This window comes from Pteropus medius, unplaced genomic scaffold, assembly GCF_902729225.1.
Source record: "Pteropus medius unplaced genomic scaffold, Ma_sr-lr_union100, whole genome shotgun sequence".
Taxonomy (NCBI): domain Eukaryota; kingdom Metazoa; phylum Chordata; class Mammalia; order Chiroptera; family Pteropodidae; genus Pteropus; species Pteropus medius.
Genome location: NW_024349804.1, coordinates 1,015,916 through 1,035,959, shown reverse-complemented (window position 1 = coordinate 1,035,959; position 20,044 = coordinate 1,015,916). Strand labels below are relative to the sequence as shown.

Here is a 20,044-nt window from a genome sequence, read left to right as displayed (position 1 = left end):
TGTGGGTTCATAAAGCTCAACGTAACTTAAAATAGAAGAGAATCACATGGAGACATAATAAATCTTACAATATGCCAATTTTACTCAATGATAAAAACACCATTTTAAAATAAAAACAAATGCAGATATATATGTACATGTTTTCAAGACAAATCCTCTGCCTGGAGGACGCATTAACGCCTCTTTACTATAGAAATGTTTAAGAAATTGCTATTTTATATACATCTAGCTACAGAATCAAGCTAAAACTTCAGAAAGAATTAGTACTTTTCAGTCAACAAATGAACTTCAAAACTGAATACTCAATGTATCCCTTAAAACAAAGTTTTCCCCAAAGTTCAGAGTGCAAATAAAGTAAGAGAAAAATGTTTTTAATTGTTCTAGAGACAATGCCATGACAGTAACTGGAAAGTTCAACATAATGAAGCTAGGATCAAACTATTTTTTAAGGCTTTCACTACTCTTGCTGATCTATGAAAAATTCAAAAACTGACTTTTTCCCTATTGCCTGTGAATTTATATTCCACTAGGCTGGTGTTGCATATTCATTCAGTAAATTTTTTCAATCTGAAAAATATTTCTGGTTCATTTAACTTTTACACAGCCATGTAAAAAATTAATTAGCCATGATATAGATATATCTTTGTTTTTTCAAATCATTAAAAATATGATAAAAAAGATACACAGAAATAAGAAAAACAATAGATTCCAAATTTGACAAGTACATCACAAATGAGTAACATTTCAGGTTAAGACTTCTTTCTAAACATATAAACTTAAAATTTATAATGGATACTATGAGGGGCTAGTTTGTTCTAGGTATGTTAGCATCTGTATACACCGAGCTTAATCCTTAACAATCATCTCCCAAGGTGATGAAGGTAATGAATTATACCCATCTCAAAAAAAATGAGAACTTTAAAACTAGAGATTAAGACGTTTACTAAAATTCACATACAGCTATAACTTAATCAATGGCCGAGCTTAAAAAATGTCAACGTCATCTTCGTCGTCGTTTTCAATCCTTTTCAAACAACGCAATCTTATTTTTCAAAGAATCTATTAGAACCCCTATCTCTTAAAAAAAATAAAAACATAGCTGCACAGTTTCAAACTGGAATGATGATCTCCATCCCATCTCAACAAAGTGCCCAGAAACAGGGCTAGAAATGCCTTGCTCCCTTCTTGTGCCAAGCACACATGTACACCAAAAAGATCTAGTTCCTGCCCTCGGGAAACTCACATACTTACGCAATATAATCTGCTAACAGTGCTACTTTAGAGAGCTGTGCAGAAAACATTTCATATCTATAGATGACACTTGGTTAGATCTTGAAGAAAATTCTAGGCAGAAGCCAAGGCACTAAAGAAAAAAGTGCTTAGTTTTTGTCAAGTGATTTAATAGGGTGAAGACAGCACTTTGCTCTCTTCTCCGTCTTAAATTACCCTACCCAACCTTCCATTTACCAAGGAACTTCTTGAAGGGTGGAAAAAGCAGTACCTGCTTTTTCTCTAAGGTCAAAATATATAAACTCCATCTAAATACATTTTTTAAAACTTTTAAAATGTAGATTATTTTGTTGTGTACAATCCAGTTCAAAATCACCCATAACTTAGTCCTCCATAATTCAATATAGTTTGATACCTCACAGAAAATTCTCACGATATATACAAAATGTTTACAGAGAAAGTTTCTACGCTACCTTTCTTCCAATTGCTCCATTCTGTTTTTTTGGAGGCGGAGGTTCAAATATGCGCTGCTGCTGCTGAGGTGGGAGTGTAGAGTACAATGGAATGATTTTAATGTCACCAACTTCAGGGCCTAAATCATCAACCTCACGTTTTATTCTCTTACAGGCTTCATCAATTTCCTACAAAATAAAAGTTTGAGTCTGAAAACAAAAGAAATACACACTGAAACATTTTAACTACTCATCATAATCCTAGTTCTATGAAGCATTATTTTCAATTTAGTAATCAAAACTAATTTAGCGAATTTCATTGGGATTTCCAAATAATCCAAGAAACTGATTTCTCTAGCCAAATAAACATACAACTGCCTTATGGGCGTTCATTCCGTACTCCTTTTCTTAACGTCGGATGTCCTAATAAATTCTCAACAAATTGTACTAAAATTGAAATTTCTCACCCAGGAATATTTAACTGCAGTCGTAACCTTTTCGATTTTCACAATCTAAAAGAAATTGATGTGCCAGATTTTTAAAAAAGCCAATTAGGCTTTAATGTCATGTTATCACTAATACAATTATATGGAAGATTTGCTTCACCGTTCCTAATGAGAACAAACACCTTTACAGTATATCAACATATTTAAGAACTAGACTGACCCAAATACTTGAGAACATCTTCAAAAATTCCCTTACCACAGAAAACTATTTCAATACATATGCATACAAACCCAGGTTTAAAGAAAGGACATAATGAATACTCAAGACTGTGAAACACAGAGGTAGGTGGAGGCTGTAGGGGTTGGCAAAATGACTTAAAAATCAGGAGGGAGATATATGTTAAATTTCACTGAAGCATTAATTCAGTTAAACTCAGAAGTATGTTAAACGACTGATTTGCAGCCTGTCCAATGAAAGACTCAATCAGAAGCTATCCTTATCAAGAAATTATCATTCATTTGAAAGACAGAATATTTTTTCTATAAAAGGAAAAAAATTATCAGATAAATTTATTCCATATTTTTATTAAACTAGGATAATGTTCCTTGACTCTAAATGATTTTAAATCGAAGTGCAACTTTTTTTTTCATGTTAAAAAACACAAAGTTCTTGGATACTTAAGAAGAAAAATTTTTTTTTGGTCATCTATTCTAAACATACTATTTTTCTTAAATAACAGATAAGGTCTTGAAAATTGTGATATAGAAAATTACTATTAAAAATGCCACATTAATAGTTCTCTTTGAGACCTAAAGTTTCTAAAAGAAAATGAAAAAAATGTTAATTCACTGAAAAAAAATATATAACAGATGAAAAATATTTTAAGAAAAAAATTGCTTTTAAATGCTGTATCTAGATTAGAATGCCCCCTGCTGGTATGCAAATACAAAATTAGATTTTTTTTCCTAAAAGAAAAAATGAAAAAACAAAAAACAAAAAACAAACAACAACAAAAAAAACCCAGCAGCCAATATTCAGAACACTTGCAATTTTGTTAATTTAATCGTATATTTGACTGGAAAATAAATTAGAAGGCACCAAACACCTACATTTCATATATAACATTAGAAAATTAAGTGCTCCAAGTTGTACATTTGCAGATTCTAGAATTTTAACAAGAAGATAATTTCAACTTTACTTGAGACTAGACTATCCAATCTGCTAAGCATACATGGAGCAAAAATGAAATCACTACTTCACGGCATATAAAGACATCTATAAACACCACTTTAAAGTCCTCATTGCCAGTTCAGAAGACCACAAAAGTCATTGACAGTCATCAGCAAAAAGCAACCATCTGCTGCTAAGTCATGAGCAACACTGAGAATTCAGACAGAAGTTGAAGAGTTTCTGATTTGATTAGACTTTCAGTTCCAAAAGTATTATGTTAGTAAATTATAGTGGACCCTACTCATTTGAAGAGGCTGAACTCGCTATGTGTGGAAAAGACATTTTACTGGGAAAAAATTAAAGATAAAAGAATGTGTTGTTTAAAGAATGGTTTTAATATCTCCAAGTATGCATTTACAATTGATATTTACATTACAACCATTCTTATCTAATTCAGTAGTTGCAGCTCCCCTAAGTACTTAAGTCCAGATTTTAAGCATCAACATAAAAAAAAACATAAAAAACATTCTAGAATTCAAATCTTTCCCAACTTTTCACCAATTAAAACTGGTCTCTCTCAAATTGTCAGATAACTATAGAAGCACCATTGTTAAAGTGGTCAAAATGGTAATATGGTCTTAAAAATCATTTAAAAATTTCACAATAAATTTTATGGATGCTATTCAAATTTATGAAGACATGAGTAATAAATTCCCAGAATCTACCATTTCACTGACTAAGCAAAAAAAAAACACAAAGGGTCAGAGACCTGAGAAATAATTATTTTACATATCTTTACCTACTATACGAAATCAATGAAAACAAAATATATTAGATCTGCTACCTTCTCCCCAAAGATCTTCAAATTTAAGACCAGCCACCTAAAGGGAATTTAAAAACATAACAGGATCCATATAAACCCAGTTCACAATTATAGTGACACTTTACTGACATATACTCCCGCTCTAGCACATGGCTGAAGACCATGGGTCTTACTTACTACTCCCTTCTTTTCCTCAGCTATAGGATAGTTGCCAAAATATCAACTAAGGAAGTTAACTCACAGACAAGCCTTTCAGGTCCTCACCATGAGGCCATTTGATATTGACAAAATTCTAATAACTCTTATAAATAATTGTTTAAGAAAATATGCTATACGCTTTGGAAGAAATGAGAAACTTTTATAAAGACCACACAAAACAAGACAAAACAAATACCACGACAGTGTTATTTACAGGTTACTTCAGTTTACATTCCATCAGAAAAGCACTTGGTACTCTTGCACACAAAATATATAAAAACCTGGTCATTCAAAATGCATAAAAAGGAAGACTAATAAGGAGAGAGGTTTATCTGTAAAACTAAATTTGCAATACATCTTACTTCCCAAAAGAATAAATATAATTCTCTACTGGGAAAGATTTTGAACCCCCTAGCGGACACATTTAGCAATGTTTGTAGACATTTTTGGTTGTCAAACTGAGGAAGAGTGTCATTGCATCTAATGGGTAAAGGCCAGAGATGTGAATACAATGCACAAAGCACTCCACGACAAAGAATTAATTGGCCTAAAACATAGTGTTGAGGTTGAAAAATCTTGATCTACAAAAAAGTACAGCCAATGAGGTACAAATTATAAATCATACAAACAAAACTGAAGAAATGGACAAAAAAAAATTAGTCAACATTTATAGCTGTAAATGCAGTTAACATTTACTCAAATATAATACACCAAGCATCTCTGTAGAAACTGAACACAAATAAAAGTTCACATTCCAGTGGAGGCAGGTGGTCAAACAACAGACCTCTGGACTAACTAGGGCTCTGGACTAACTAGGGCTATTTCCCACAACACTGTTTAGAGTGGTGTCATTAATGTCCCCCAGGTTTTAGACTGGCTACCATATCCCTTGGGAGCAATGAACTTTAAACCTAAGGGAATACAAAAATGGACCAAAGAACTTGTGGAAGTTGTAGATTCCTATATTTCACCTGTTTCAGTAAGTCTGGAACAGGACCAAGACCCTGCTTTATTTTAACAAACTCTCCTCCCCTCGGCAGATAACCCACTGACCACATTTAAGGAAAAAAATGTTCAGGAGCAGGGATCAGATCTTTTACTGAAAAGGGCCAAAATATTTAGGCTTTGCATCCACATACCATTTGTTGCATATTCTTTGTTTTTATTTATAACTCTTTAAAAATATAAAACTAATTCTTAACTAGTGGGCCATAAAAAAACTAAAACAGGAGGTCAGCACATGTAGCTACTTATGTTTAAATTAACTAGAATTCTGTAAAATTAAAATGTAGTCCCTCCTCACCAACAATGTTTCAAATACTCAAAAGCCTTATGTTGGTGGCTACCATATTGAACAGCACCAACAAGAACACTTTCAGCATTGAAGAAAGTTCTAATGGAGGAGCACTGTTCTTAAACCTCGCTACTCAACCCTTGAAAACTTCAGCCTTACTTGGAAGCTTGTAAGGAATACAGAATCTCAGGCCCTATATCTTACCTTTGAATTGCAATCTGCAAGTTTTGTAAAGTGATATATATGTATATTATTTTGTGAAGCACATTCTAGAAAATTCACAAAGCCTATTAGAACAAATGCCAGGGTCTAAGAAAACCTCTCGTAAAAGGCTTTATAAAAACTTTTATCCAGATAGCTTTTCCTGAACTTCTATAGTCACTTAAGATAATTAACTTAAACATAAACACTAATGGTATAAAAAGGTATTAGAGTACATGGTTAAAAAAGTTTATGTATTTCATATATAATTGGCTTGAAAAAAACTTTAAATGTTGGGATAAAAATATATGCCAAGTTCTTAAATTTAAAGTTGATGCATAACAGAATTAATATGCCGAAGGCTAAATAATGAAGCAAATAATGACAATACCTCTTGACCAGTTAAGAAAAGCAGAAGATCTCCCTCCTCTTCTTCACACATATGGATTTGGATCACTGTTCGAATTGCTGCTTCAAGATAATCTCTCTCTGGTTCAGGAGTATAAAAGATCTCAACAGGATGTGTACGCCCAGGAATAGTCAACAGAGGACAGTTATCAAAGTAAATCTGGAATTTTCCTGCATCTAGGGTAGCACTCATAACTATAACCTGAAGAAAAAACAGTAAATTATTTGAAGCTGTCTTTAAGGATTCTTATGCTGTCTTAAAAAAACAAGTACAATAATGTTTATTGTTCTATATGCGTATCAGCTATAAGAAGCTTAAAACTGATAAATTGTGATTAAATACTAATAAATTGTGATTAAAAAATCAAATATAGAAGAGACTGAGCTGCAATAAGTTATTTATACTTTTTAAAAAAAGTTAGAAATAAACCTGATATTCAATAAACTACAATATTATCTTCATGAAATAATACCATAAAAACCAAAGTTTATAAAGTTACAAAGTAATAAAGGGACTGTCAAAAGACCACCTTCATATGGGGAAAAACAGAAAGAAAATCCCTTTCCCCCCCAAAAAAAACTAAAAATAAAAACAAAAATACCCGTGACATAGATGTAAACTTTTTCCCTTCTTCTAATTCACCTTTAATAAGCATGACTTCTTTGAAAAAAATTCCTAAAATAAACACAGGTTTCCTTTTTAAAAAGCCACAGCTACAAAGGGTTGCTCAGGTACAGGGCTGCGTGACTGCAATCGCCTTTATGTTAATCATACATTCTATAACCCATTAAAAAGCTCCCTCCAAAAAACAGTCTGCTATAGAGTTAATTTCTACTTTTGAGTTTCTCCCCTAAAACTTCAATAGCTCATGAAGTTTAATAATGGTAATACTCATATAGTTCTTCAAATATATTCTTTAAAAGAATAATTTAATTTTTTAAAGAAAAACATACCCAGATACCAACTTTTTTTAAGACCCAGACTTTCTACCAAGTATATAATTCCCTTGTAACATAAAAACTAATATAATGAGTCTAAGTTCTAATGAATGGTGTGTGTGTGTGTGTGTGTGTATGCATTCGCACACACACAAAATGTAAAAAGGAGAATTTTAGTCATTTTTAAGCCCTTATCAACATAGTAACACTGGCCAGGGTACAAATGGTATTAACAGGAAAAAAACAAGCCTGTAGGTTAAGCAAATGCATTTCTGAGGAGTGGGCTGTTCCGGACACAGTTATTCCCACTCTCCGACATTACAATTATAATGGGTGTATTTGTATTGGGACAAGGACAAAGATTTGATCCTTAAAGGAGGCCCCCGTACTTAAAAGTGTAGGGTGAGCAGGAAGGTTACAAAAATACCATGCTTATTTTTAAAAACTGGGTGGGTTAGAAATTGAAGAGATTTGGCTTAAAAATATATTACTAAAAAGTAGAAGTACACTTAAAAGTCTAAAAGAAAGACAAAGCAGACTAGGAAAAAATCAGTGTGGATGCTTGCTGGTTGCTTCTTTTGCAGTTATTCTTTATTGTTGATGAGTGATCAGCATGTGTTCTTTTTTATATATACACATTTTATGAAATGAGTAAAAGAAATTACCTCACCTTTAAATCTGATCTCTGTCTTACAACTTCCTTCAGAACACCCATGAGAATATCTGTAGCCAATGTCCTTTCATGAGCCTCGTCAAGAATTATTACACCATAACGCTCCAGGAGGGGATCATTCATAGCTTCACGAAGTAACATCCCATCAGTCATGTACCTACATTCACAAAGAATGTGTTGGTCAAGTTTCATTTAGGGAACTTTAAAACTAAACTTCATTACGTAAAAATGAAATGCAAAAACATCGGGTTAAGTCAAAATTAAAACTGCCTAAAAACAAACGTGCTATTGTTTTGAAATCATTTGCAAAATTAGGCTTCAAGAAAAAATTTAAGAGTATATATCAAACAAGCTATATATTATTAGATCTTAACAAGTGACTGTAATACTGAAATGCATTGAGAAAACAAATCTAATTACAAAATATAATGATCACATGGTTTCACGCAAATGCCAAAGCAAAATCTGAAGCATACAAATATTCAACCTGCAAAACAAAACTAAGAAATCATTTTAAGTTGCTTTATAACATCGCCATGACTAAAATGTTACTACATGCAAATGCACACTCCCCTGCCCCACCTAATTTAATGAAATGATTGTAAAGCAGCACAAAAAGGAATACATTCATGGAATGAGGAGTAGCATTAGTACTAAAGAAATGCTGACAAACATATATGGAAGAGAAAAGCCACATGATTACCAGCTAGATCAATGAACCAGAGGAGGAAACCAGACTTAGGAATAGCTCAAGAGAAGTCAGCTGAAAGATGGTTTGTAGAATGGTTGAATGGGTCAGCCATCCATTCCATTCCAGCTACTACTGTCACGAATACGAAACAACTATCCTGTTTGGTGACAGGACAAAACAAAGTCTGTCTGCAAATGCTGAAGTCACAGCTCATTTTGTTAAATACAAATCCGTGATTTTATTTAAAAATTTAAAAGTCGTATAAAATCTGAAGTCATCATTTATGACTTCACTATTTTGGCTCTATTTTTCATAAATTAGTCTAACCTGATCTTTCATGGACCAACTTGATATTTTTAGCTGATGCCATCCGTTGGAGCAATAAATTCAGCAAATTGACAGTGTACAAGAGAAATGAATTCTCTTTATGTCACCTAAACACATTTCTGGAATCTACACAGCATTATCTGCAAGATTATTTTATATTAAGACCATGAAAGAAAAAAGTGCCAATTAAACTATGACTCAATGCCTTAACGACAGGTTAGCACAGTGCATGAATCAGCTATGTTATAGCCTCCAGTTGCTTTGAAATGTCTTTGATCTATTTGGGGACATTTGGTAATTTCTCCTGCCTTCCAGTATTAGTACTGACATGAGATAGGCAATCCTTTTGCACATTATCTCAGTAGCAAAACATAATACAGTTTTCAACTACTTGTAAGTAACTTTCTTACATTCAACAAAACTTATGTTTTGCAAAAGTCACTTCCAACAAATATTTGCTAAATATTTATTAGCAAACTTACACCCTGCTGCTCAGTTTCCAAGCCTACTCATTTCAATTTGGAATCCTAGTATATTTTTGAAAGCATTTTAATTAGCAAATAAACGCAATATACGGTTCATTACTTACTTGAAATAACAATATGTACAACTAAATCAAGTTCGAGAATTCACAATGACAACCAAACTGCCACCAATTTAGGAGACTCATAGATTTTAAAATGCGCAAGAATTTCATACTAAAATTGAGAAAAACGTCACAACTGATAAAGTATCTGACACTGACTTGACAACTCCTTAAAACTCATTTTATCTTTTTTAAAATTATTTTTTATTTATTATTATTACTTATGCCTACAGCACCTGGTCTTCCTAGGTGGTCTCCCATCCAAGTACTAACCAGGCCCGACCTTACTTAGCTTCCGAGATCAGACATCGGGCTTGTTCAGGGTGGCATGTCTGTAGACCACAGACCGTGACTCCACTGGGGCGCGAACCCAGGACCCTCTGCATGTAAAGCAGACGTGCTAACCGCTACACTATGAAACCATGTCCTAAAACTCATTTTAAAAAGCATCCTCTTTATTTTCATCTTTTTCCTCCTCACACCCATCCAGCTTCGACAACAAAACGTATAGCGATAGTCAAAGGCAGAGAGAGCTGACCTTAATATTCATTCTTTTATATTCTTCTAAGAAGGGAAATATTAGAAATGGCAGATATTAAATATTCTAAATTAGATTAATGGAATATTTTGCCTTGTTTTATTAACAATTATGTGTATTACATGTACTGAGTTAAAAGGTCAACTGAGCTCAAACCCTGACTTCCAAGTTCCAGGGACAGAGTCCTGGATATTCTTCAATTTAATCTGATCCTCACCCAGTGATCCAATTCCATGAGATGCTATAGTTATCTCCTGTATCACCAGTTAATAAAAAGATGGTCGTTTGCACAACAGAAAAAGCTTCAGGAAAAACGGTATTTTTATAGTTGGAAGGACTCAAAGATACAATCAAATTGGATGCTTTTACAGTGAAGAAAACAGAATATTGGCAGTTAACTTTTTCAGGGTCTCGAAACCAAAGAACAGCTTACTTACTAAGACTAGGTATCAGTGTACCAAATCCGATTCTGAGTCTCTCTGACACTAAAACTCTCCCTCAAAGTCCCAGGGGAGAGAGGGGGGGAGGGTGTGTGTGTTTATGTATAACAAAAAGCTACCTGATGATTTGCTGTACTCTTAGATGAAGCCCTTTGCTCTTTAAAAAAAAAAACAGTGCCTGAAACAGGGAATAGAAAAGGCATAACCAGGTGGTCCTGTAAAAACTACAGCCATTTTCCTTTACCCAAGTCAAGTTTTACTAAGTTTTATAGTAGTAATGAAATACCCAGGATAAAAGGTAAGTCACAAGAATAGTGTCACAAAAATAAAACTGTGATTATATAATTTTGAAGTTTCAATAATGGTCTAGTAAAAAAAAAATTGCATAGGACAGCCAAAGTCTGCCTTTTACCGGGTATCCTATTATCTACAGTTTTTTCTGTTTTGGGACAGACTCACTTAAAAAAGTCATCTGCATCACCTAGGAACTGGTTAGAAATACAAAACTTGGGTCTCATCCCTGACCTGCTTAATCAGAAATTTTGAAGGTGGTGCATAACAATCTGTTCTACCAAGCTTTCATGTGATTCTGATGCTTGCAAAAATGAGAAGCACTAGTCCAAATCAAGTTAAACAAGAGGCAGAAGAGGTAGATTGAGCAAAGCAGACTCCAAAAGCAGCAAAACATCCTTGGATTAAGTCAGAAATAGTTCATATTTCCAACCACGACGTTTAATGAATAAAACAAAGTAAAGCAAAAAAACCTAGTGTACTGAGTACTATCAATTTAGCTTAAATACTTTTGCAAATGGCTCACACAGACAACATAGTACAACTACAAGCCAATCACCAACCCCGATCCCAGTCAACATGACCAACTGTGATGTAAATAAAGCATGGCAAAATATTATGTACTGCACATGCGTTACTTGTTTATAGTTTTGTGTTTTTATATATTTATAAATTTTCGAAACATCTCATTGTCCAGTTAAAACAAAAATCATAAAGGAAAAAATATCCACAGAAAGGTGAAAAATGTTTTCCAAAATGCCAGAAAATTTTTAAATAAACTATGTATTATTCATAATTTTAATGAATGTCAGTGACTAATGCTCAAGTTATGGGTGATGAAAAAACTGTCTTCGTGGGGAAGCAAATAACATAGTGCTATGTTATTTGGTGCAGGTGTATGGGGGAAGGGTTGAGGGAGGGAGGGAAAAAGGAAGAGTCTTCCTGAATCCCTTTCTTGAACCTTACCTCCCCCCTCCCAAATGCCTGATTGATCAAAGATGTTTGAAACGAAAACATTCTAAAATACAGGGATTAAATTATTTAAAACAATCTTAGGCAAGGTATAATGCACAATCCAGTGTTAAAATAAGTGGTTAATTAAATACTTGTACGCAATTCAAGGTTTCTGCATGGCATGAAGTATAAACAAAGCAAAGAAACAAATGACAAACTGGACAAAAATTGCATCTTATACCCAGAATGCTAATTTTGTTAAAAGCTCCTAAAAATCAATAAGAAAAAAGTTAACCAATCATAAAAAGATAGGCAAAGAATATGAACAGATATCAAATTTCATCAATCCTATAATACTTTTTTTTCAAATTTACTTTTTCTGTTATTGGGATGCATTCAAAATAGCAACTCACAAATAACTATCAACCAGGTAGCAATACTTCTGGGAAAGATGAAAAAAGCGCTATTCTCGGATTCCAAAAAGAAATACAAATGGTTCATAAAGATGCTCAACTTCATACAAAAGAAATGCAAATTAAAATCATAAAGAGATTCCATTTTTCAGTTACAATATTGACAAAAAGAAATTCCACAACGTAGTACTGGCAAGGGAACAAAAACAGACGCTCATTTGCTCATTCCTTACTGGTCAGAGTAGATAAAATCTCTGTGGAGGGCAAACTAGAAACAACTAATAAAATTCAAATATGCCCTTTGACCCAACCAATTTTATTTTTAGGGAACTCATTTCACAGACATACACCGGTGCATGTGTGGAAAAATGTGTGTACAAGGCAGTAGGAGGGTACTAACGAGGGCAGCAGCAATTTTTGATAACAAAAACTGCAAATTTTTGTGCCAATCAATAGAATCAGTTAAATAACAAACTACACAGCTATTAAAAAGAATAAGGCAACTTTATATTTACTGTTCTAGAATCATCTCCAAAATACAATGTAAGTGAAATCGGCAGTCATGTGTCTTGAAACAATGCTTCTATAAACGGTGAAAAAGTTATTTTGTTCTGAAAATCCTAGTTAGGAAGTGCTGTTCCATTACTGTTAGGGTCTGGTTACCTTTCAAAGCATAAGCTTTATCAAGGCTTAACTAAATATGCAGATAAATAAAAACTATGTGTCTAAATAATCAAACACTTGACTCAGTACGACCCAAAGAAATTCGTGGTATCTGTTTCCAAGGGTATTATAAATGACTGGCATTGTTTAATCTGAGTAATTAGATTTACTGCTTTCCCTATTACCTAGGAAAGCATTACAAATACACATGGAGATGAGGATGAAGATGGAAAGAAGCAACATACACAGTCGTTAAGAGCATATCCTTAGGTTCAAGTCCTTGCTTTCTTACTGGTATCTGACCTTGAACGAGTCAACTTCTCTAATGTGCCACTAGTAAAATAATATGGTGGCTATTAATTAAATTAAAATAAACAATGTATATAATGCACCTAGTACACCAACTGCCTGGCACTTAAGTATTCAATAGAGTAGAATTCTACACTATACTGTTTCACCTGATAAATTAGAATAACATTACCCTCTCTAAAACATTTTGTAGTAAAGCCACATTTATCCTTACCAGTTGGATAAATGCAATTACTCTTAGCACAGAAAAGAGAACAGCATCTATCCTAAGTTGTATACTTCAGAAAAGCCTGAAAAACTATCAACACACACACAGACACACACAATCAAATGGGTAATAACTATATAAAAAAGTGAAAGGGGTCTGGAATTTACAAATGTATTTTACAAATGTTTGAAGTTTAAATCCCACCTTAAGAACTAGACATTTTACTGCATACTGGAATTCCAAACAGAGGGCCCATATTCAAGGAAATGGTGTTAGTCCTATATAAATAGATTGATAAATGATGTAGAGGTTTTAAATATAAATGAAATATTTAAGGTTTGTATAAATTTTCTATTTACCACTAAGTTTTTAGTGGTAAATCCACTACAATCCAGTCAAGTCACATGAATGCCTCTATTAAAGAAAAGCTATCCACATTAAAATGCCTGCACGAACACGTTTCTGCATAGTTAATTTCTTCAGTTATAATAGATCAAGACTTCTAAAAGAGACTATGACCGAAAGATTTATTCACTTTTATTTTCCCTGCCATGTAACATATTTTTGTTTATAGCCCTTATGAGTAAAATACTTTTTGAATGACAACAGTAAAAAACAGAAGAACAAAGCTAAACAGCTTTCACTTATCAGGAACTATTTTAGAAGACAAGACTATATATAGCATAGTGATTTTATAAAACAGCTCTTTTCACTACTAAATATGGTGAGACTGAACACCCTAACCATCCTTCATAATGACAACACTATGAAATGGCTGATTACCAAAAAAAGCAAACAATTTTCAAATATGCTCAGTGAATGCCATTATACTTATTCAATAGCTACAGATAAAAGTCATCAAATTACCTTCCAACATCAAAACAATTTCTTCCAGTATCAGTTACTTCTGTACGCCACAGGTACAAAAAAAAGAATTGATCATCTACTCTAAATATAGAGGTCAGTTTAAAATTTGAAGTTATTTACCTCTTTTAAGTGATCTAGCTATTTTTAAATTCATCACTAATTTAAGAATATCTTCTGTGTATCCAAATGGCTAGCACTATATTTTTCAATTTACATAGTTCTATGAAATTAAGACAATTTCGCAAACCTGATCCCTGTGAACACAGCAGCTTAAAAAAAAACAAGACATTTTGTGGTTCAGTATTAAGATCTCCTAATGGACAGTTTATGTATAATCCCCTAACATAATCCGAGTTCAGATTACTATGTAATCTTAGTATCGATGTACTGTGATGCACCTACATAACGATATTTCGGTCAACAACATACTGCACACATGAAAGTGGCATACTATGTAGCTCGGTGTGCAGTAAGCTATACCATCTAGGTTCGTGTAAGTACACTCTATGATGTTTGCACAACAATGAAATCATCTAATGACCTATTACTCGGAATGCACCCCATCGTTCAACGGAGTATAACTATATATCCAGTCAAAAGAATAAACTACTTTTGGGTATATAATTGTTAGCCTATTTCCAGAGAATAAATATGTTCTGCCTTAATGCTTCAAAACAACTTATATTACTGTTTTCCATACTGTTAGCATGAGGTAGTTCAGAGTTTCAACTGCACATCATGCTATACTCCTTTTGATGTTATCTTTGAAAAGCTGAATTTTTCATATTTGTGATAAAAGGCAAGTACAGTTGACCCTTGAACAATATGGTTTTGCACTGCATAGGTCCACTTATTATATGGATCTTTTTTCCAATAAATACCTGAACTATTTTCCATCTAAGGCTCGGAGTCCATGGATACAGAGGACAAACTACAAGCACTGATCTACTCCATTTTATATGGAGACTTGAGCACCTATAAATTTTGGTAGTGGGGGGAGTGGGGGGCAGTTCTTGGAACCAATACCCTGTGGATACTGAGAGACAACTCAAGCTGGACATGACTGATGATGAACATGACCGACCAGCACCCCTAACCCCCGCGTTCAAGAGTCAAGTGTATAAGGCAAAAATCAGTGAACAATAAAGGTGGCAGTATCCAATCTGATTCCAAGGTTTAAGAAACTGCCCATATTTAATTGGCACAGACATCGTATTAGGAAATAATGGTGATTAAGAATGAAATTAAAACACTGGATTTTTCTTTCAACTTACATGTATTTGTTTAAAAGGCTACTAAGCTGTTAGAAGATAAATACTTAACTTGTTAGGAACTACTAAACAAATGGAATTCTGAGTTATTTCTTTAGGCCTGGGGTACCATGAAAAAAATTACTCAGACATTAGGTATGCTGTAAACCAAGGCATGGGAACTTCTACTCTATTTGAAACCTAATCTTCCTGTCAACAAAGTCTCTCAATCTTTCTCATCTCAAATGAAATACCTCTCCAATTCATGTGACACTCAAACTACTTTCTTAATTGCTTCACAGCTTACCTCCTTCAACCAAGTAAAAGAGCCAGTGACACTAGCACAGTTCCTTTATGTACTTAACGTTCCTTTCATTGGTAATGGGATAAACAAAGATTTATTTAGGCTCAAGTTCAATTTGATGTATTATTAGCAAAAGCATTACACAGTATGATGCAACACTAATCTTACTACAGTCACAATAGCACTACATATAGCATCATATTGATTATGAGGAGTCACATGAAAAGGCACCATATAGTATCTTGAGTAAATTGGAATCTATGTTTTAATGCATTTCCAATACCAAAAAAACAGTCACATGAAAAGGCACCATATAGTATCTTGAGTTAAATTGCAATCTTTAATGTTTTAATGCATTTCCAATACCAAAAAAAGGACAAAAAGAAAGCAGACAGAAAATATGAAGCCCCACTTGTACTATGTATAGCCTCATGGTTCTTAGCAGAAATGCTTAAAATCAGCAACCAAGGCATACAGCTTTATTTCTGCAAATGGCCAAAACACATTTGGCATATGTTTCAGAGTTAGATGTCTAATCAAGCAAAAGAATTGCTTAAGAAACTAACAACAGATAAAAAAGGCAACTAAATCACTTTTCAAAACACTATCCATTCCTCAAATTTTGAAAGAAATGCTCTACCATCCTCACAACAGAATTTACAGAAAGCTAGAATATGTAGGTTCTATTTTATATGTTTAAAGATGTTGGCACTGTAAACAGAGAGCTTTCTATAACTAATTCCTTGTGTTTAAGGATAAACACAAAGGTCAACTGTAATAATATATGAAGACCTTTAGGAAATCAAGTTAGCTTTCTATGAATTAACAAAGCCAATAAAATCTAATTCTAGAGCAACAGTGATTTTTTTTAGTCTTTCTGATAGGAACCACATAAGTGGTGAACAAGCCACATTTATTCTTTATTGCCACCTCTTTCTAAATATCCAGTAAAACTGTCTTTAACTTCAGTGCTACACTTGAATTAGAACAAAGCCTACCATGTAGCAGATGTTCAATAAATTAGTTTATAATTAATGTCTGTATAATTAATGATCTTTAAAGTACCAGGCCTGTTTCCACATCTCACTGTCAGCCTTAAAACAATATTTGGATTCATTCATTCATTTCATAGTGACAAGTAATGTCAAAGTTCAAGTTAAAAACCTTCAAATTATAATTCAATTGTTGTGTTAAAAGGAACTTCATTAAATTGGTTTTATAAGCCCCTTTCTAATTAACTGAGATAACTGAGTTAACTGGTTAACAAGATCCAATAATTTCTCAAACTGGGAATCTACCATCACTATCCGCAGCAGCAACAGTAGCAATGTTGTCTTAGCACTTGCTGGGTGACAGGAATTACTAAGGGCTCTACACAAATTAACATATTTGATCTTAAAACAATCTTATGAAATAGTTACCAGCTCCATCTTCAAAAAAGCACTAAGCAGAAGGAATTTAATCAATGTAACCAAGATCACAGCTAGTAAGTGGCAGGAGTAGCACACAACTAAGGCACTGTGATCCTGAACTCAGTGTTCTAGGATCTATTTCCATTTGATTCTCTTCTCAAGTCATCTATTTTAAAATGAGTCTGCCTTGTTGGAAACCACTCTGGAATCTCTATGTAGGTCTTATGCAGTTTGTGCTTCAAACTGTTGTTTCCAGGGCCCCCAAAGTGTGGAAATCTGCTATGGCAATGCTTGGTAAATCCTTCCCAATGTCAACCTTAAAGATTCTGTACCAGCCAGCTCGCTGCAGCAGTTTGCCCTAGGCTTCTACATTTGCTAAATATTTTTGGGTTCCTTTCATCTTCTTGCCTACATTGCCTTTTGGAGATAAAAAAAAAAAAAATCCATAAGTTTCAAATCCACACTGTGTAAAGCAGCACTTCTTTAACTGGTTTGTTCGAACTTCTCTTAAATTTTACGGATTATCCCACTTTGAAACCCAAGACTGTTCATTTCTCACTGTCACTCAATTATAGATTTGAACGCCACATTCTGTCTTTAACTTTTCCTGATTATCTAGCAGCGTGTCCTGAAGTTATATATAAGATAAACATCTCACCATGGTACAGACAACTAATAAACAGGTGTCTTTGAGAGACCTACAATATATTCTGCTTCATAAACATTACCCCAGATTTCCCAGATTGGGTCCTTAGTCTTGTGACAGATTCCAAAATTGAAATGAATCTGATACTCAAAGGCAAACGACTTAGAATAAAAGCAAAGTATGTATACCAAATTGCCCTGTCACTATATATACCTTCCTCTCCACCAAAAGAAGTTTGAACAAATCAGGAAAAATGTCTTTCCATGAAAAACTTACCCCTTTTTCATGGTTATACTGAAAATTCTCCTAGAGTCTATTATTGTAGTGACAAATTTTACACTTCTCCCTTCCATTTCCTCATTTTTTTATTTAAAAAAAGGTTCCGTGCACAAAGCAAGCATATAGAGACATAATCTCCATTCCCAAAGAGTTTATACTCTCTCTGTTAAGGCAAGAGAGATAAAGAAACCAATCTGTGACCATCCATACTGTCCATAAACCAGTCCTACATCTCAAAAGTGATCTGGCATGGAAATGTTAATTTACACAAATCAGCTGGATACTTTAAATGTAGAGACTCTAATGCCTTCTCAAGTAACAATTATTTTTCCCTTCAGAAATAAAGTAAAAAAAAAAAAAAAATGCTGTTCCATCTGCCTAGAACATTCTGCACCCTGTATCTCAAACCCTCCCTACTCTAGCAAATCATTACTTTCAATTCAGGCCAACTTAAATTAAATTCTGCCTTCTCCGATCTAAACTGAGTTCTCAAATCATGCTTTCATATAAACCCCAATATTCTATTTCAGAAGCCTAATCACAATTTGAAATTTTACCTTTACTTTTTATTTACCGTGTGGGGACAGAAACCAGATATACTTTTTATTACTGTACCCAGCACTGTCTGATATACAGAAGGTATTCAGTTGTGAATCAAACAGTACTTGTATAAATTACTAGGTTCCCTCAATATCAAAACAGATCACTAATTTTGCACCAAGAGGAAAAAAACAAAAAAGAAACATCATCTAAAATAACAGTGAAATTGGCTATCAAACAATCTTAAATATTATGTTTTTCTGAAGGTTCAAGACTATATAACCGTTTTATTCCCTAAAGAATTGTCGGCTCCATCAAAAAAAAAAAAAAAAAAAAAAAGACGTATTTCATTAGTTACAACCCTAACTATAATGTGTTTCTTAAAGTCCACAGCTAAAGTCTATCAACCTCTTCTTCCTTCCATTAAAATGAATTGTTTTTCACCAACTGGTCACAAATTTGGCAACATATCTTTCACTAACTGGTCTGTTCTTCTTTAGCCCCAACCCCTTTTTTCATAATTTCCATTCTAAGATGGCAAAAGGAACACTTCAGGGGGAAAAAAATTAAAGCAGGCAAACACAACAAATGAAAAGGAAAAACCATTTATATAGCAGTGGTGGTTCTGCACTAACTTGTCTACTGTGACTGGATAGGTAATTAAAGCTGTTCTAACAAGAGTGTGTACTCATTTGTACAAATTCTCTGAAAATTGTACAATATTAGACCTAGAACCTAAAATTTATATATATATGTGCGTGTCCCCATACATTGAAGAAACTATCTCTGGACCCTTAATCTGTAGAGATGACTTAAACTTATTTATCTAGAACTCTCAAACTAATTTAAATATTTGTTTATCATCAACAATAAATCAAAAAGGACATGGTTACATTCTGAGTCCCTAAGGCAAAAGCTTCTGAAGTTAGTCCTCTTTATCAACCTTTTATGGTGAAAACTTAAAGGCTTCTGGCTACACAATGGATATCTATAAGCATTTGAAATGAATACATAAGCATATGATAATAATTAATAGAAGGTATTGATAGTTGTCTGATGTAGTCAATCACTCTTCCTACCCAATTAACTATATAGCTGATCCTCATTAAGTTAAGGCTTTAGCTGTTTCTAACATCTGTGTTCTCATGATATGGGTTGATAGATGACTATACAAAATATATCTAGGGATTCATAAAACACTTTTTAATGAATGAACCATTCCCATCAGTCAAAACTACAACTAGCCCCATACTATTAAATAGGACTTAACATCACTTAAAAACACCACTAGGTTAGCTTCTAGCTCCTTCAAAAGATTCTCCAAGAAATGCCAATAACCTTACTCTGGAATAATTTTTTAATTTGGTTGTAGCCTCTGGAAACTATTTCATAAAAAAATCACAATGCCAAAAGTACTTTCATTTTGAGCTAACCAATCTATTTGTTACTTGTTACTCCCTAGCAAATGAACCGAAATTTTTCACAAGCGAA

General features: G+C 33.5%; 1 protein-coding gene and 1 pseudogene across 2 annotated transcripts in view; both read right to left on the bottom strand.

Annotated features, from left to right (window-relative positions):
- Positions 1 to 20,044, bottom strand: part of DHX15 (DEAH-box helicase 15) — a 51,056-nt gene that overhangs the window by 18,483 nt on the left and 12,529 nt on the right. For both annotated transcript variants that reach the window (XM_039838072.1, XM_039838073.1), the window contains exons 4-6: positions 7,833 to 7,992; positions 6,207 to 6,425; positions 1,704 to 1,871 (exon numbers count right to left, since the gene is read on the bottom strand). In XM_039838072.1, the coding sequence (XP_039694006.1) occupies positions 1,704 to 1,871; positions 6,207 to 6,425; positions 7,833 to 7,992 (547 nt within the window). The remainder of the gene's footprint in view (positions 1 to 1,703; positions 1,872 to 6,206; positions 6,426 to 7,832; positions 7,993 to 20,044) is intronic.
- LOC120582977 (uncharacterized) lies at positions 9,664 to 9,779 on the bottom strand (annotated as a pseudogene).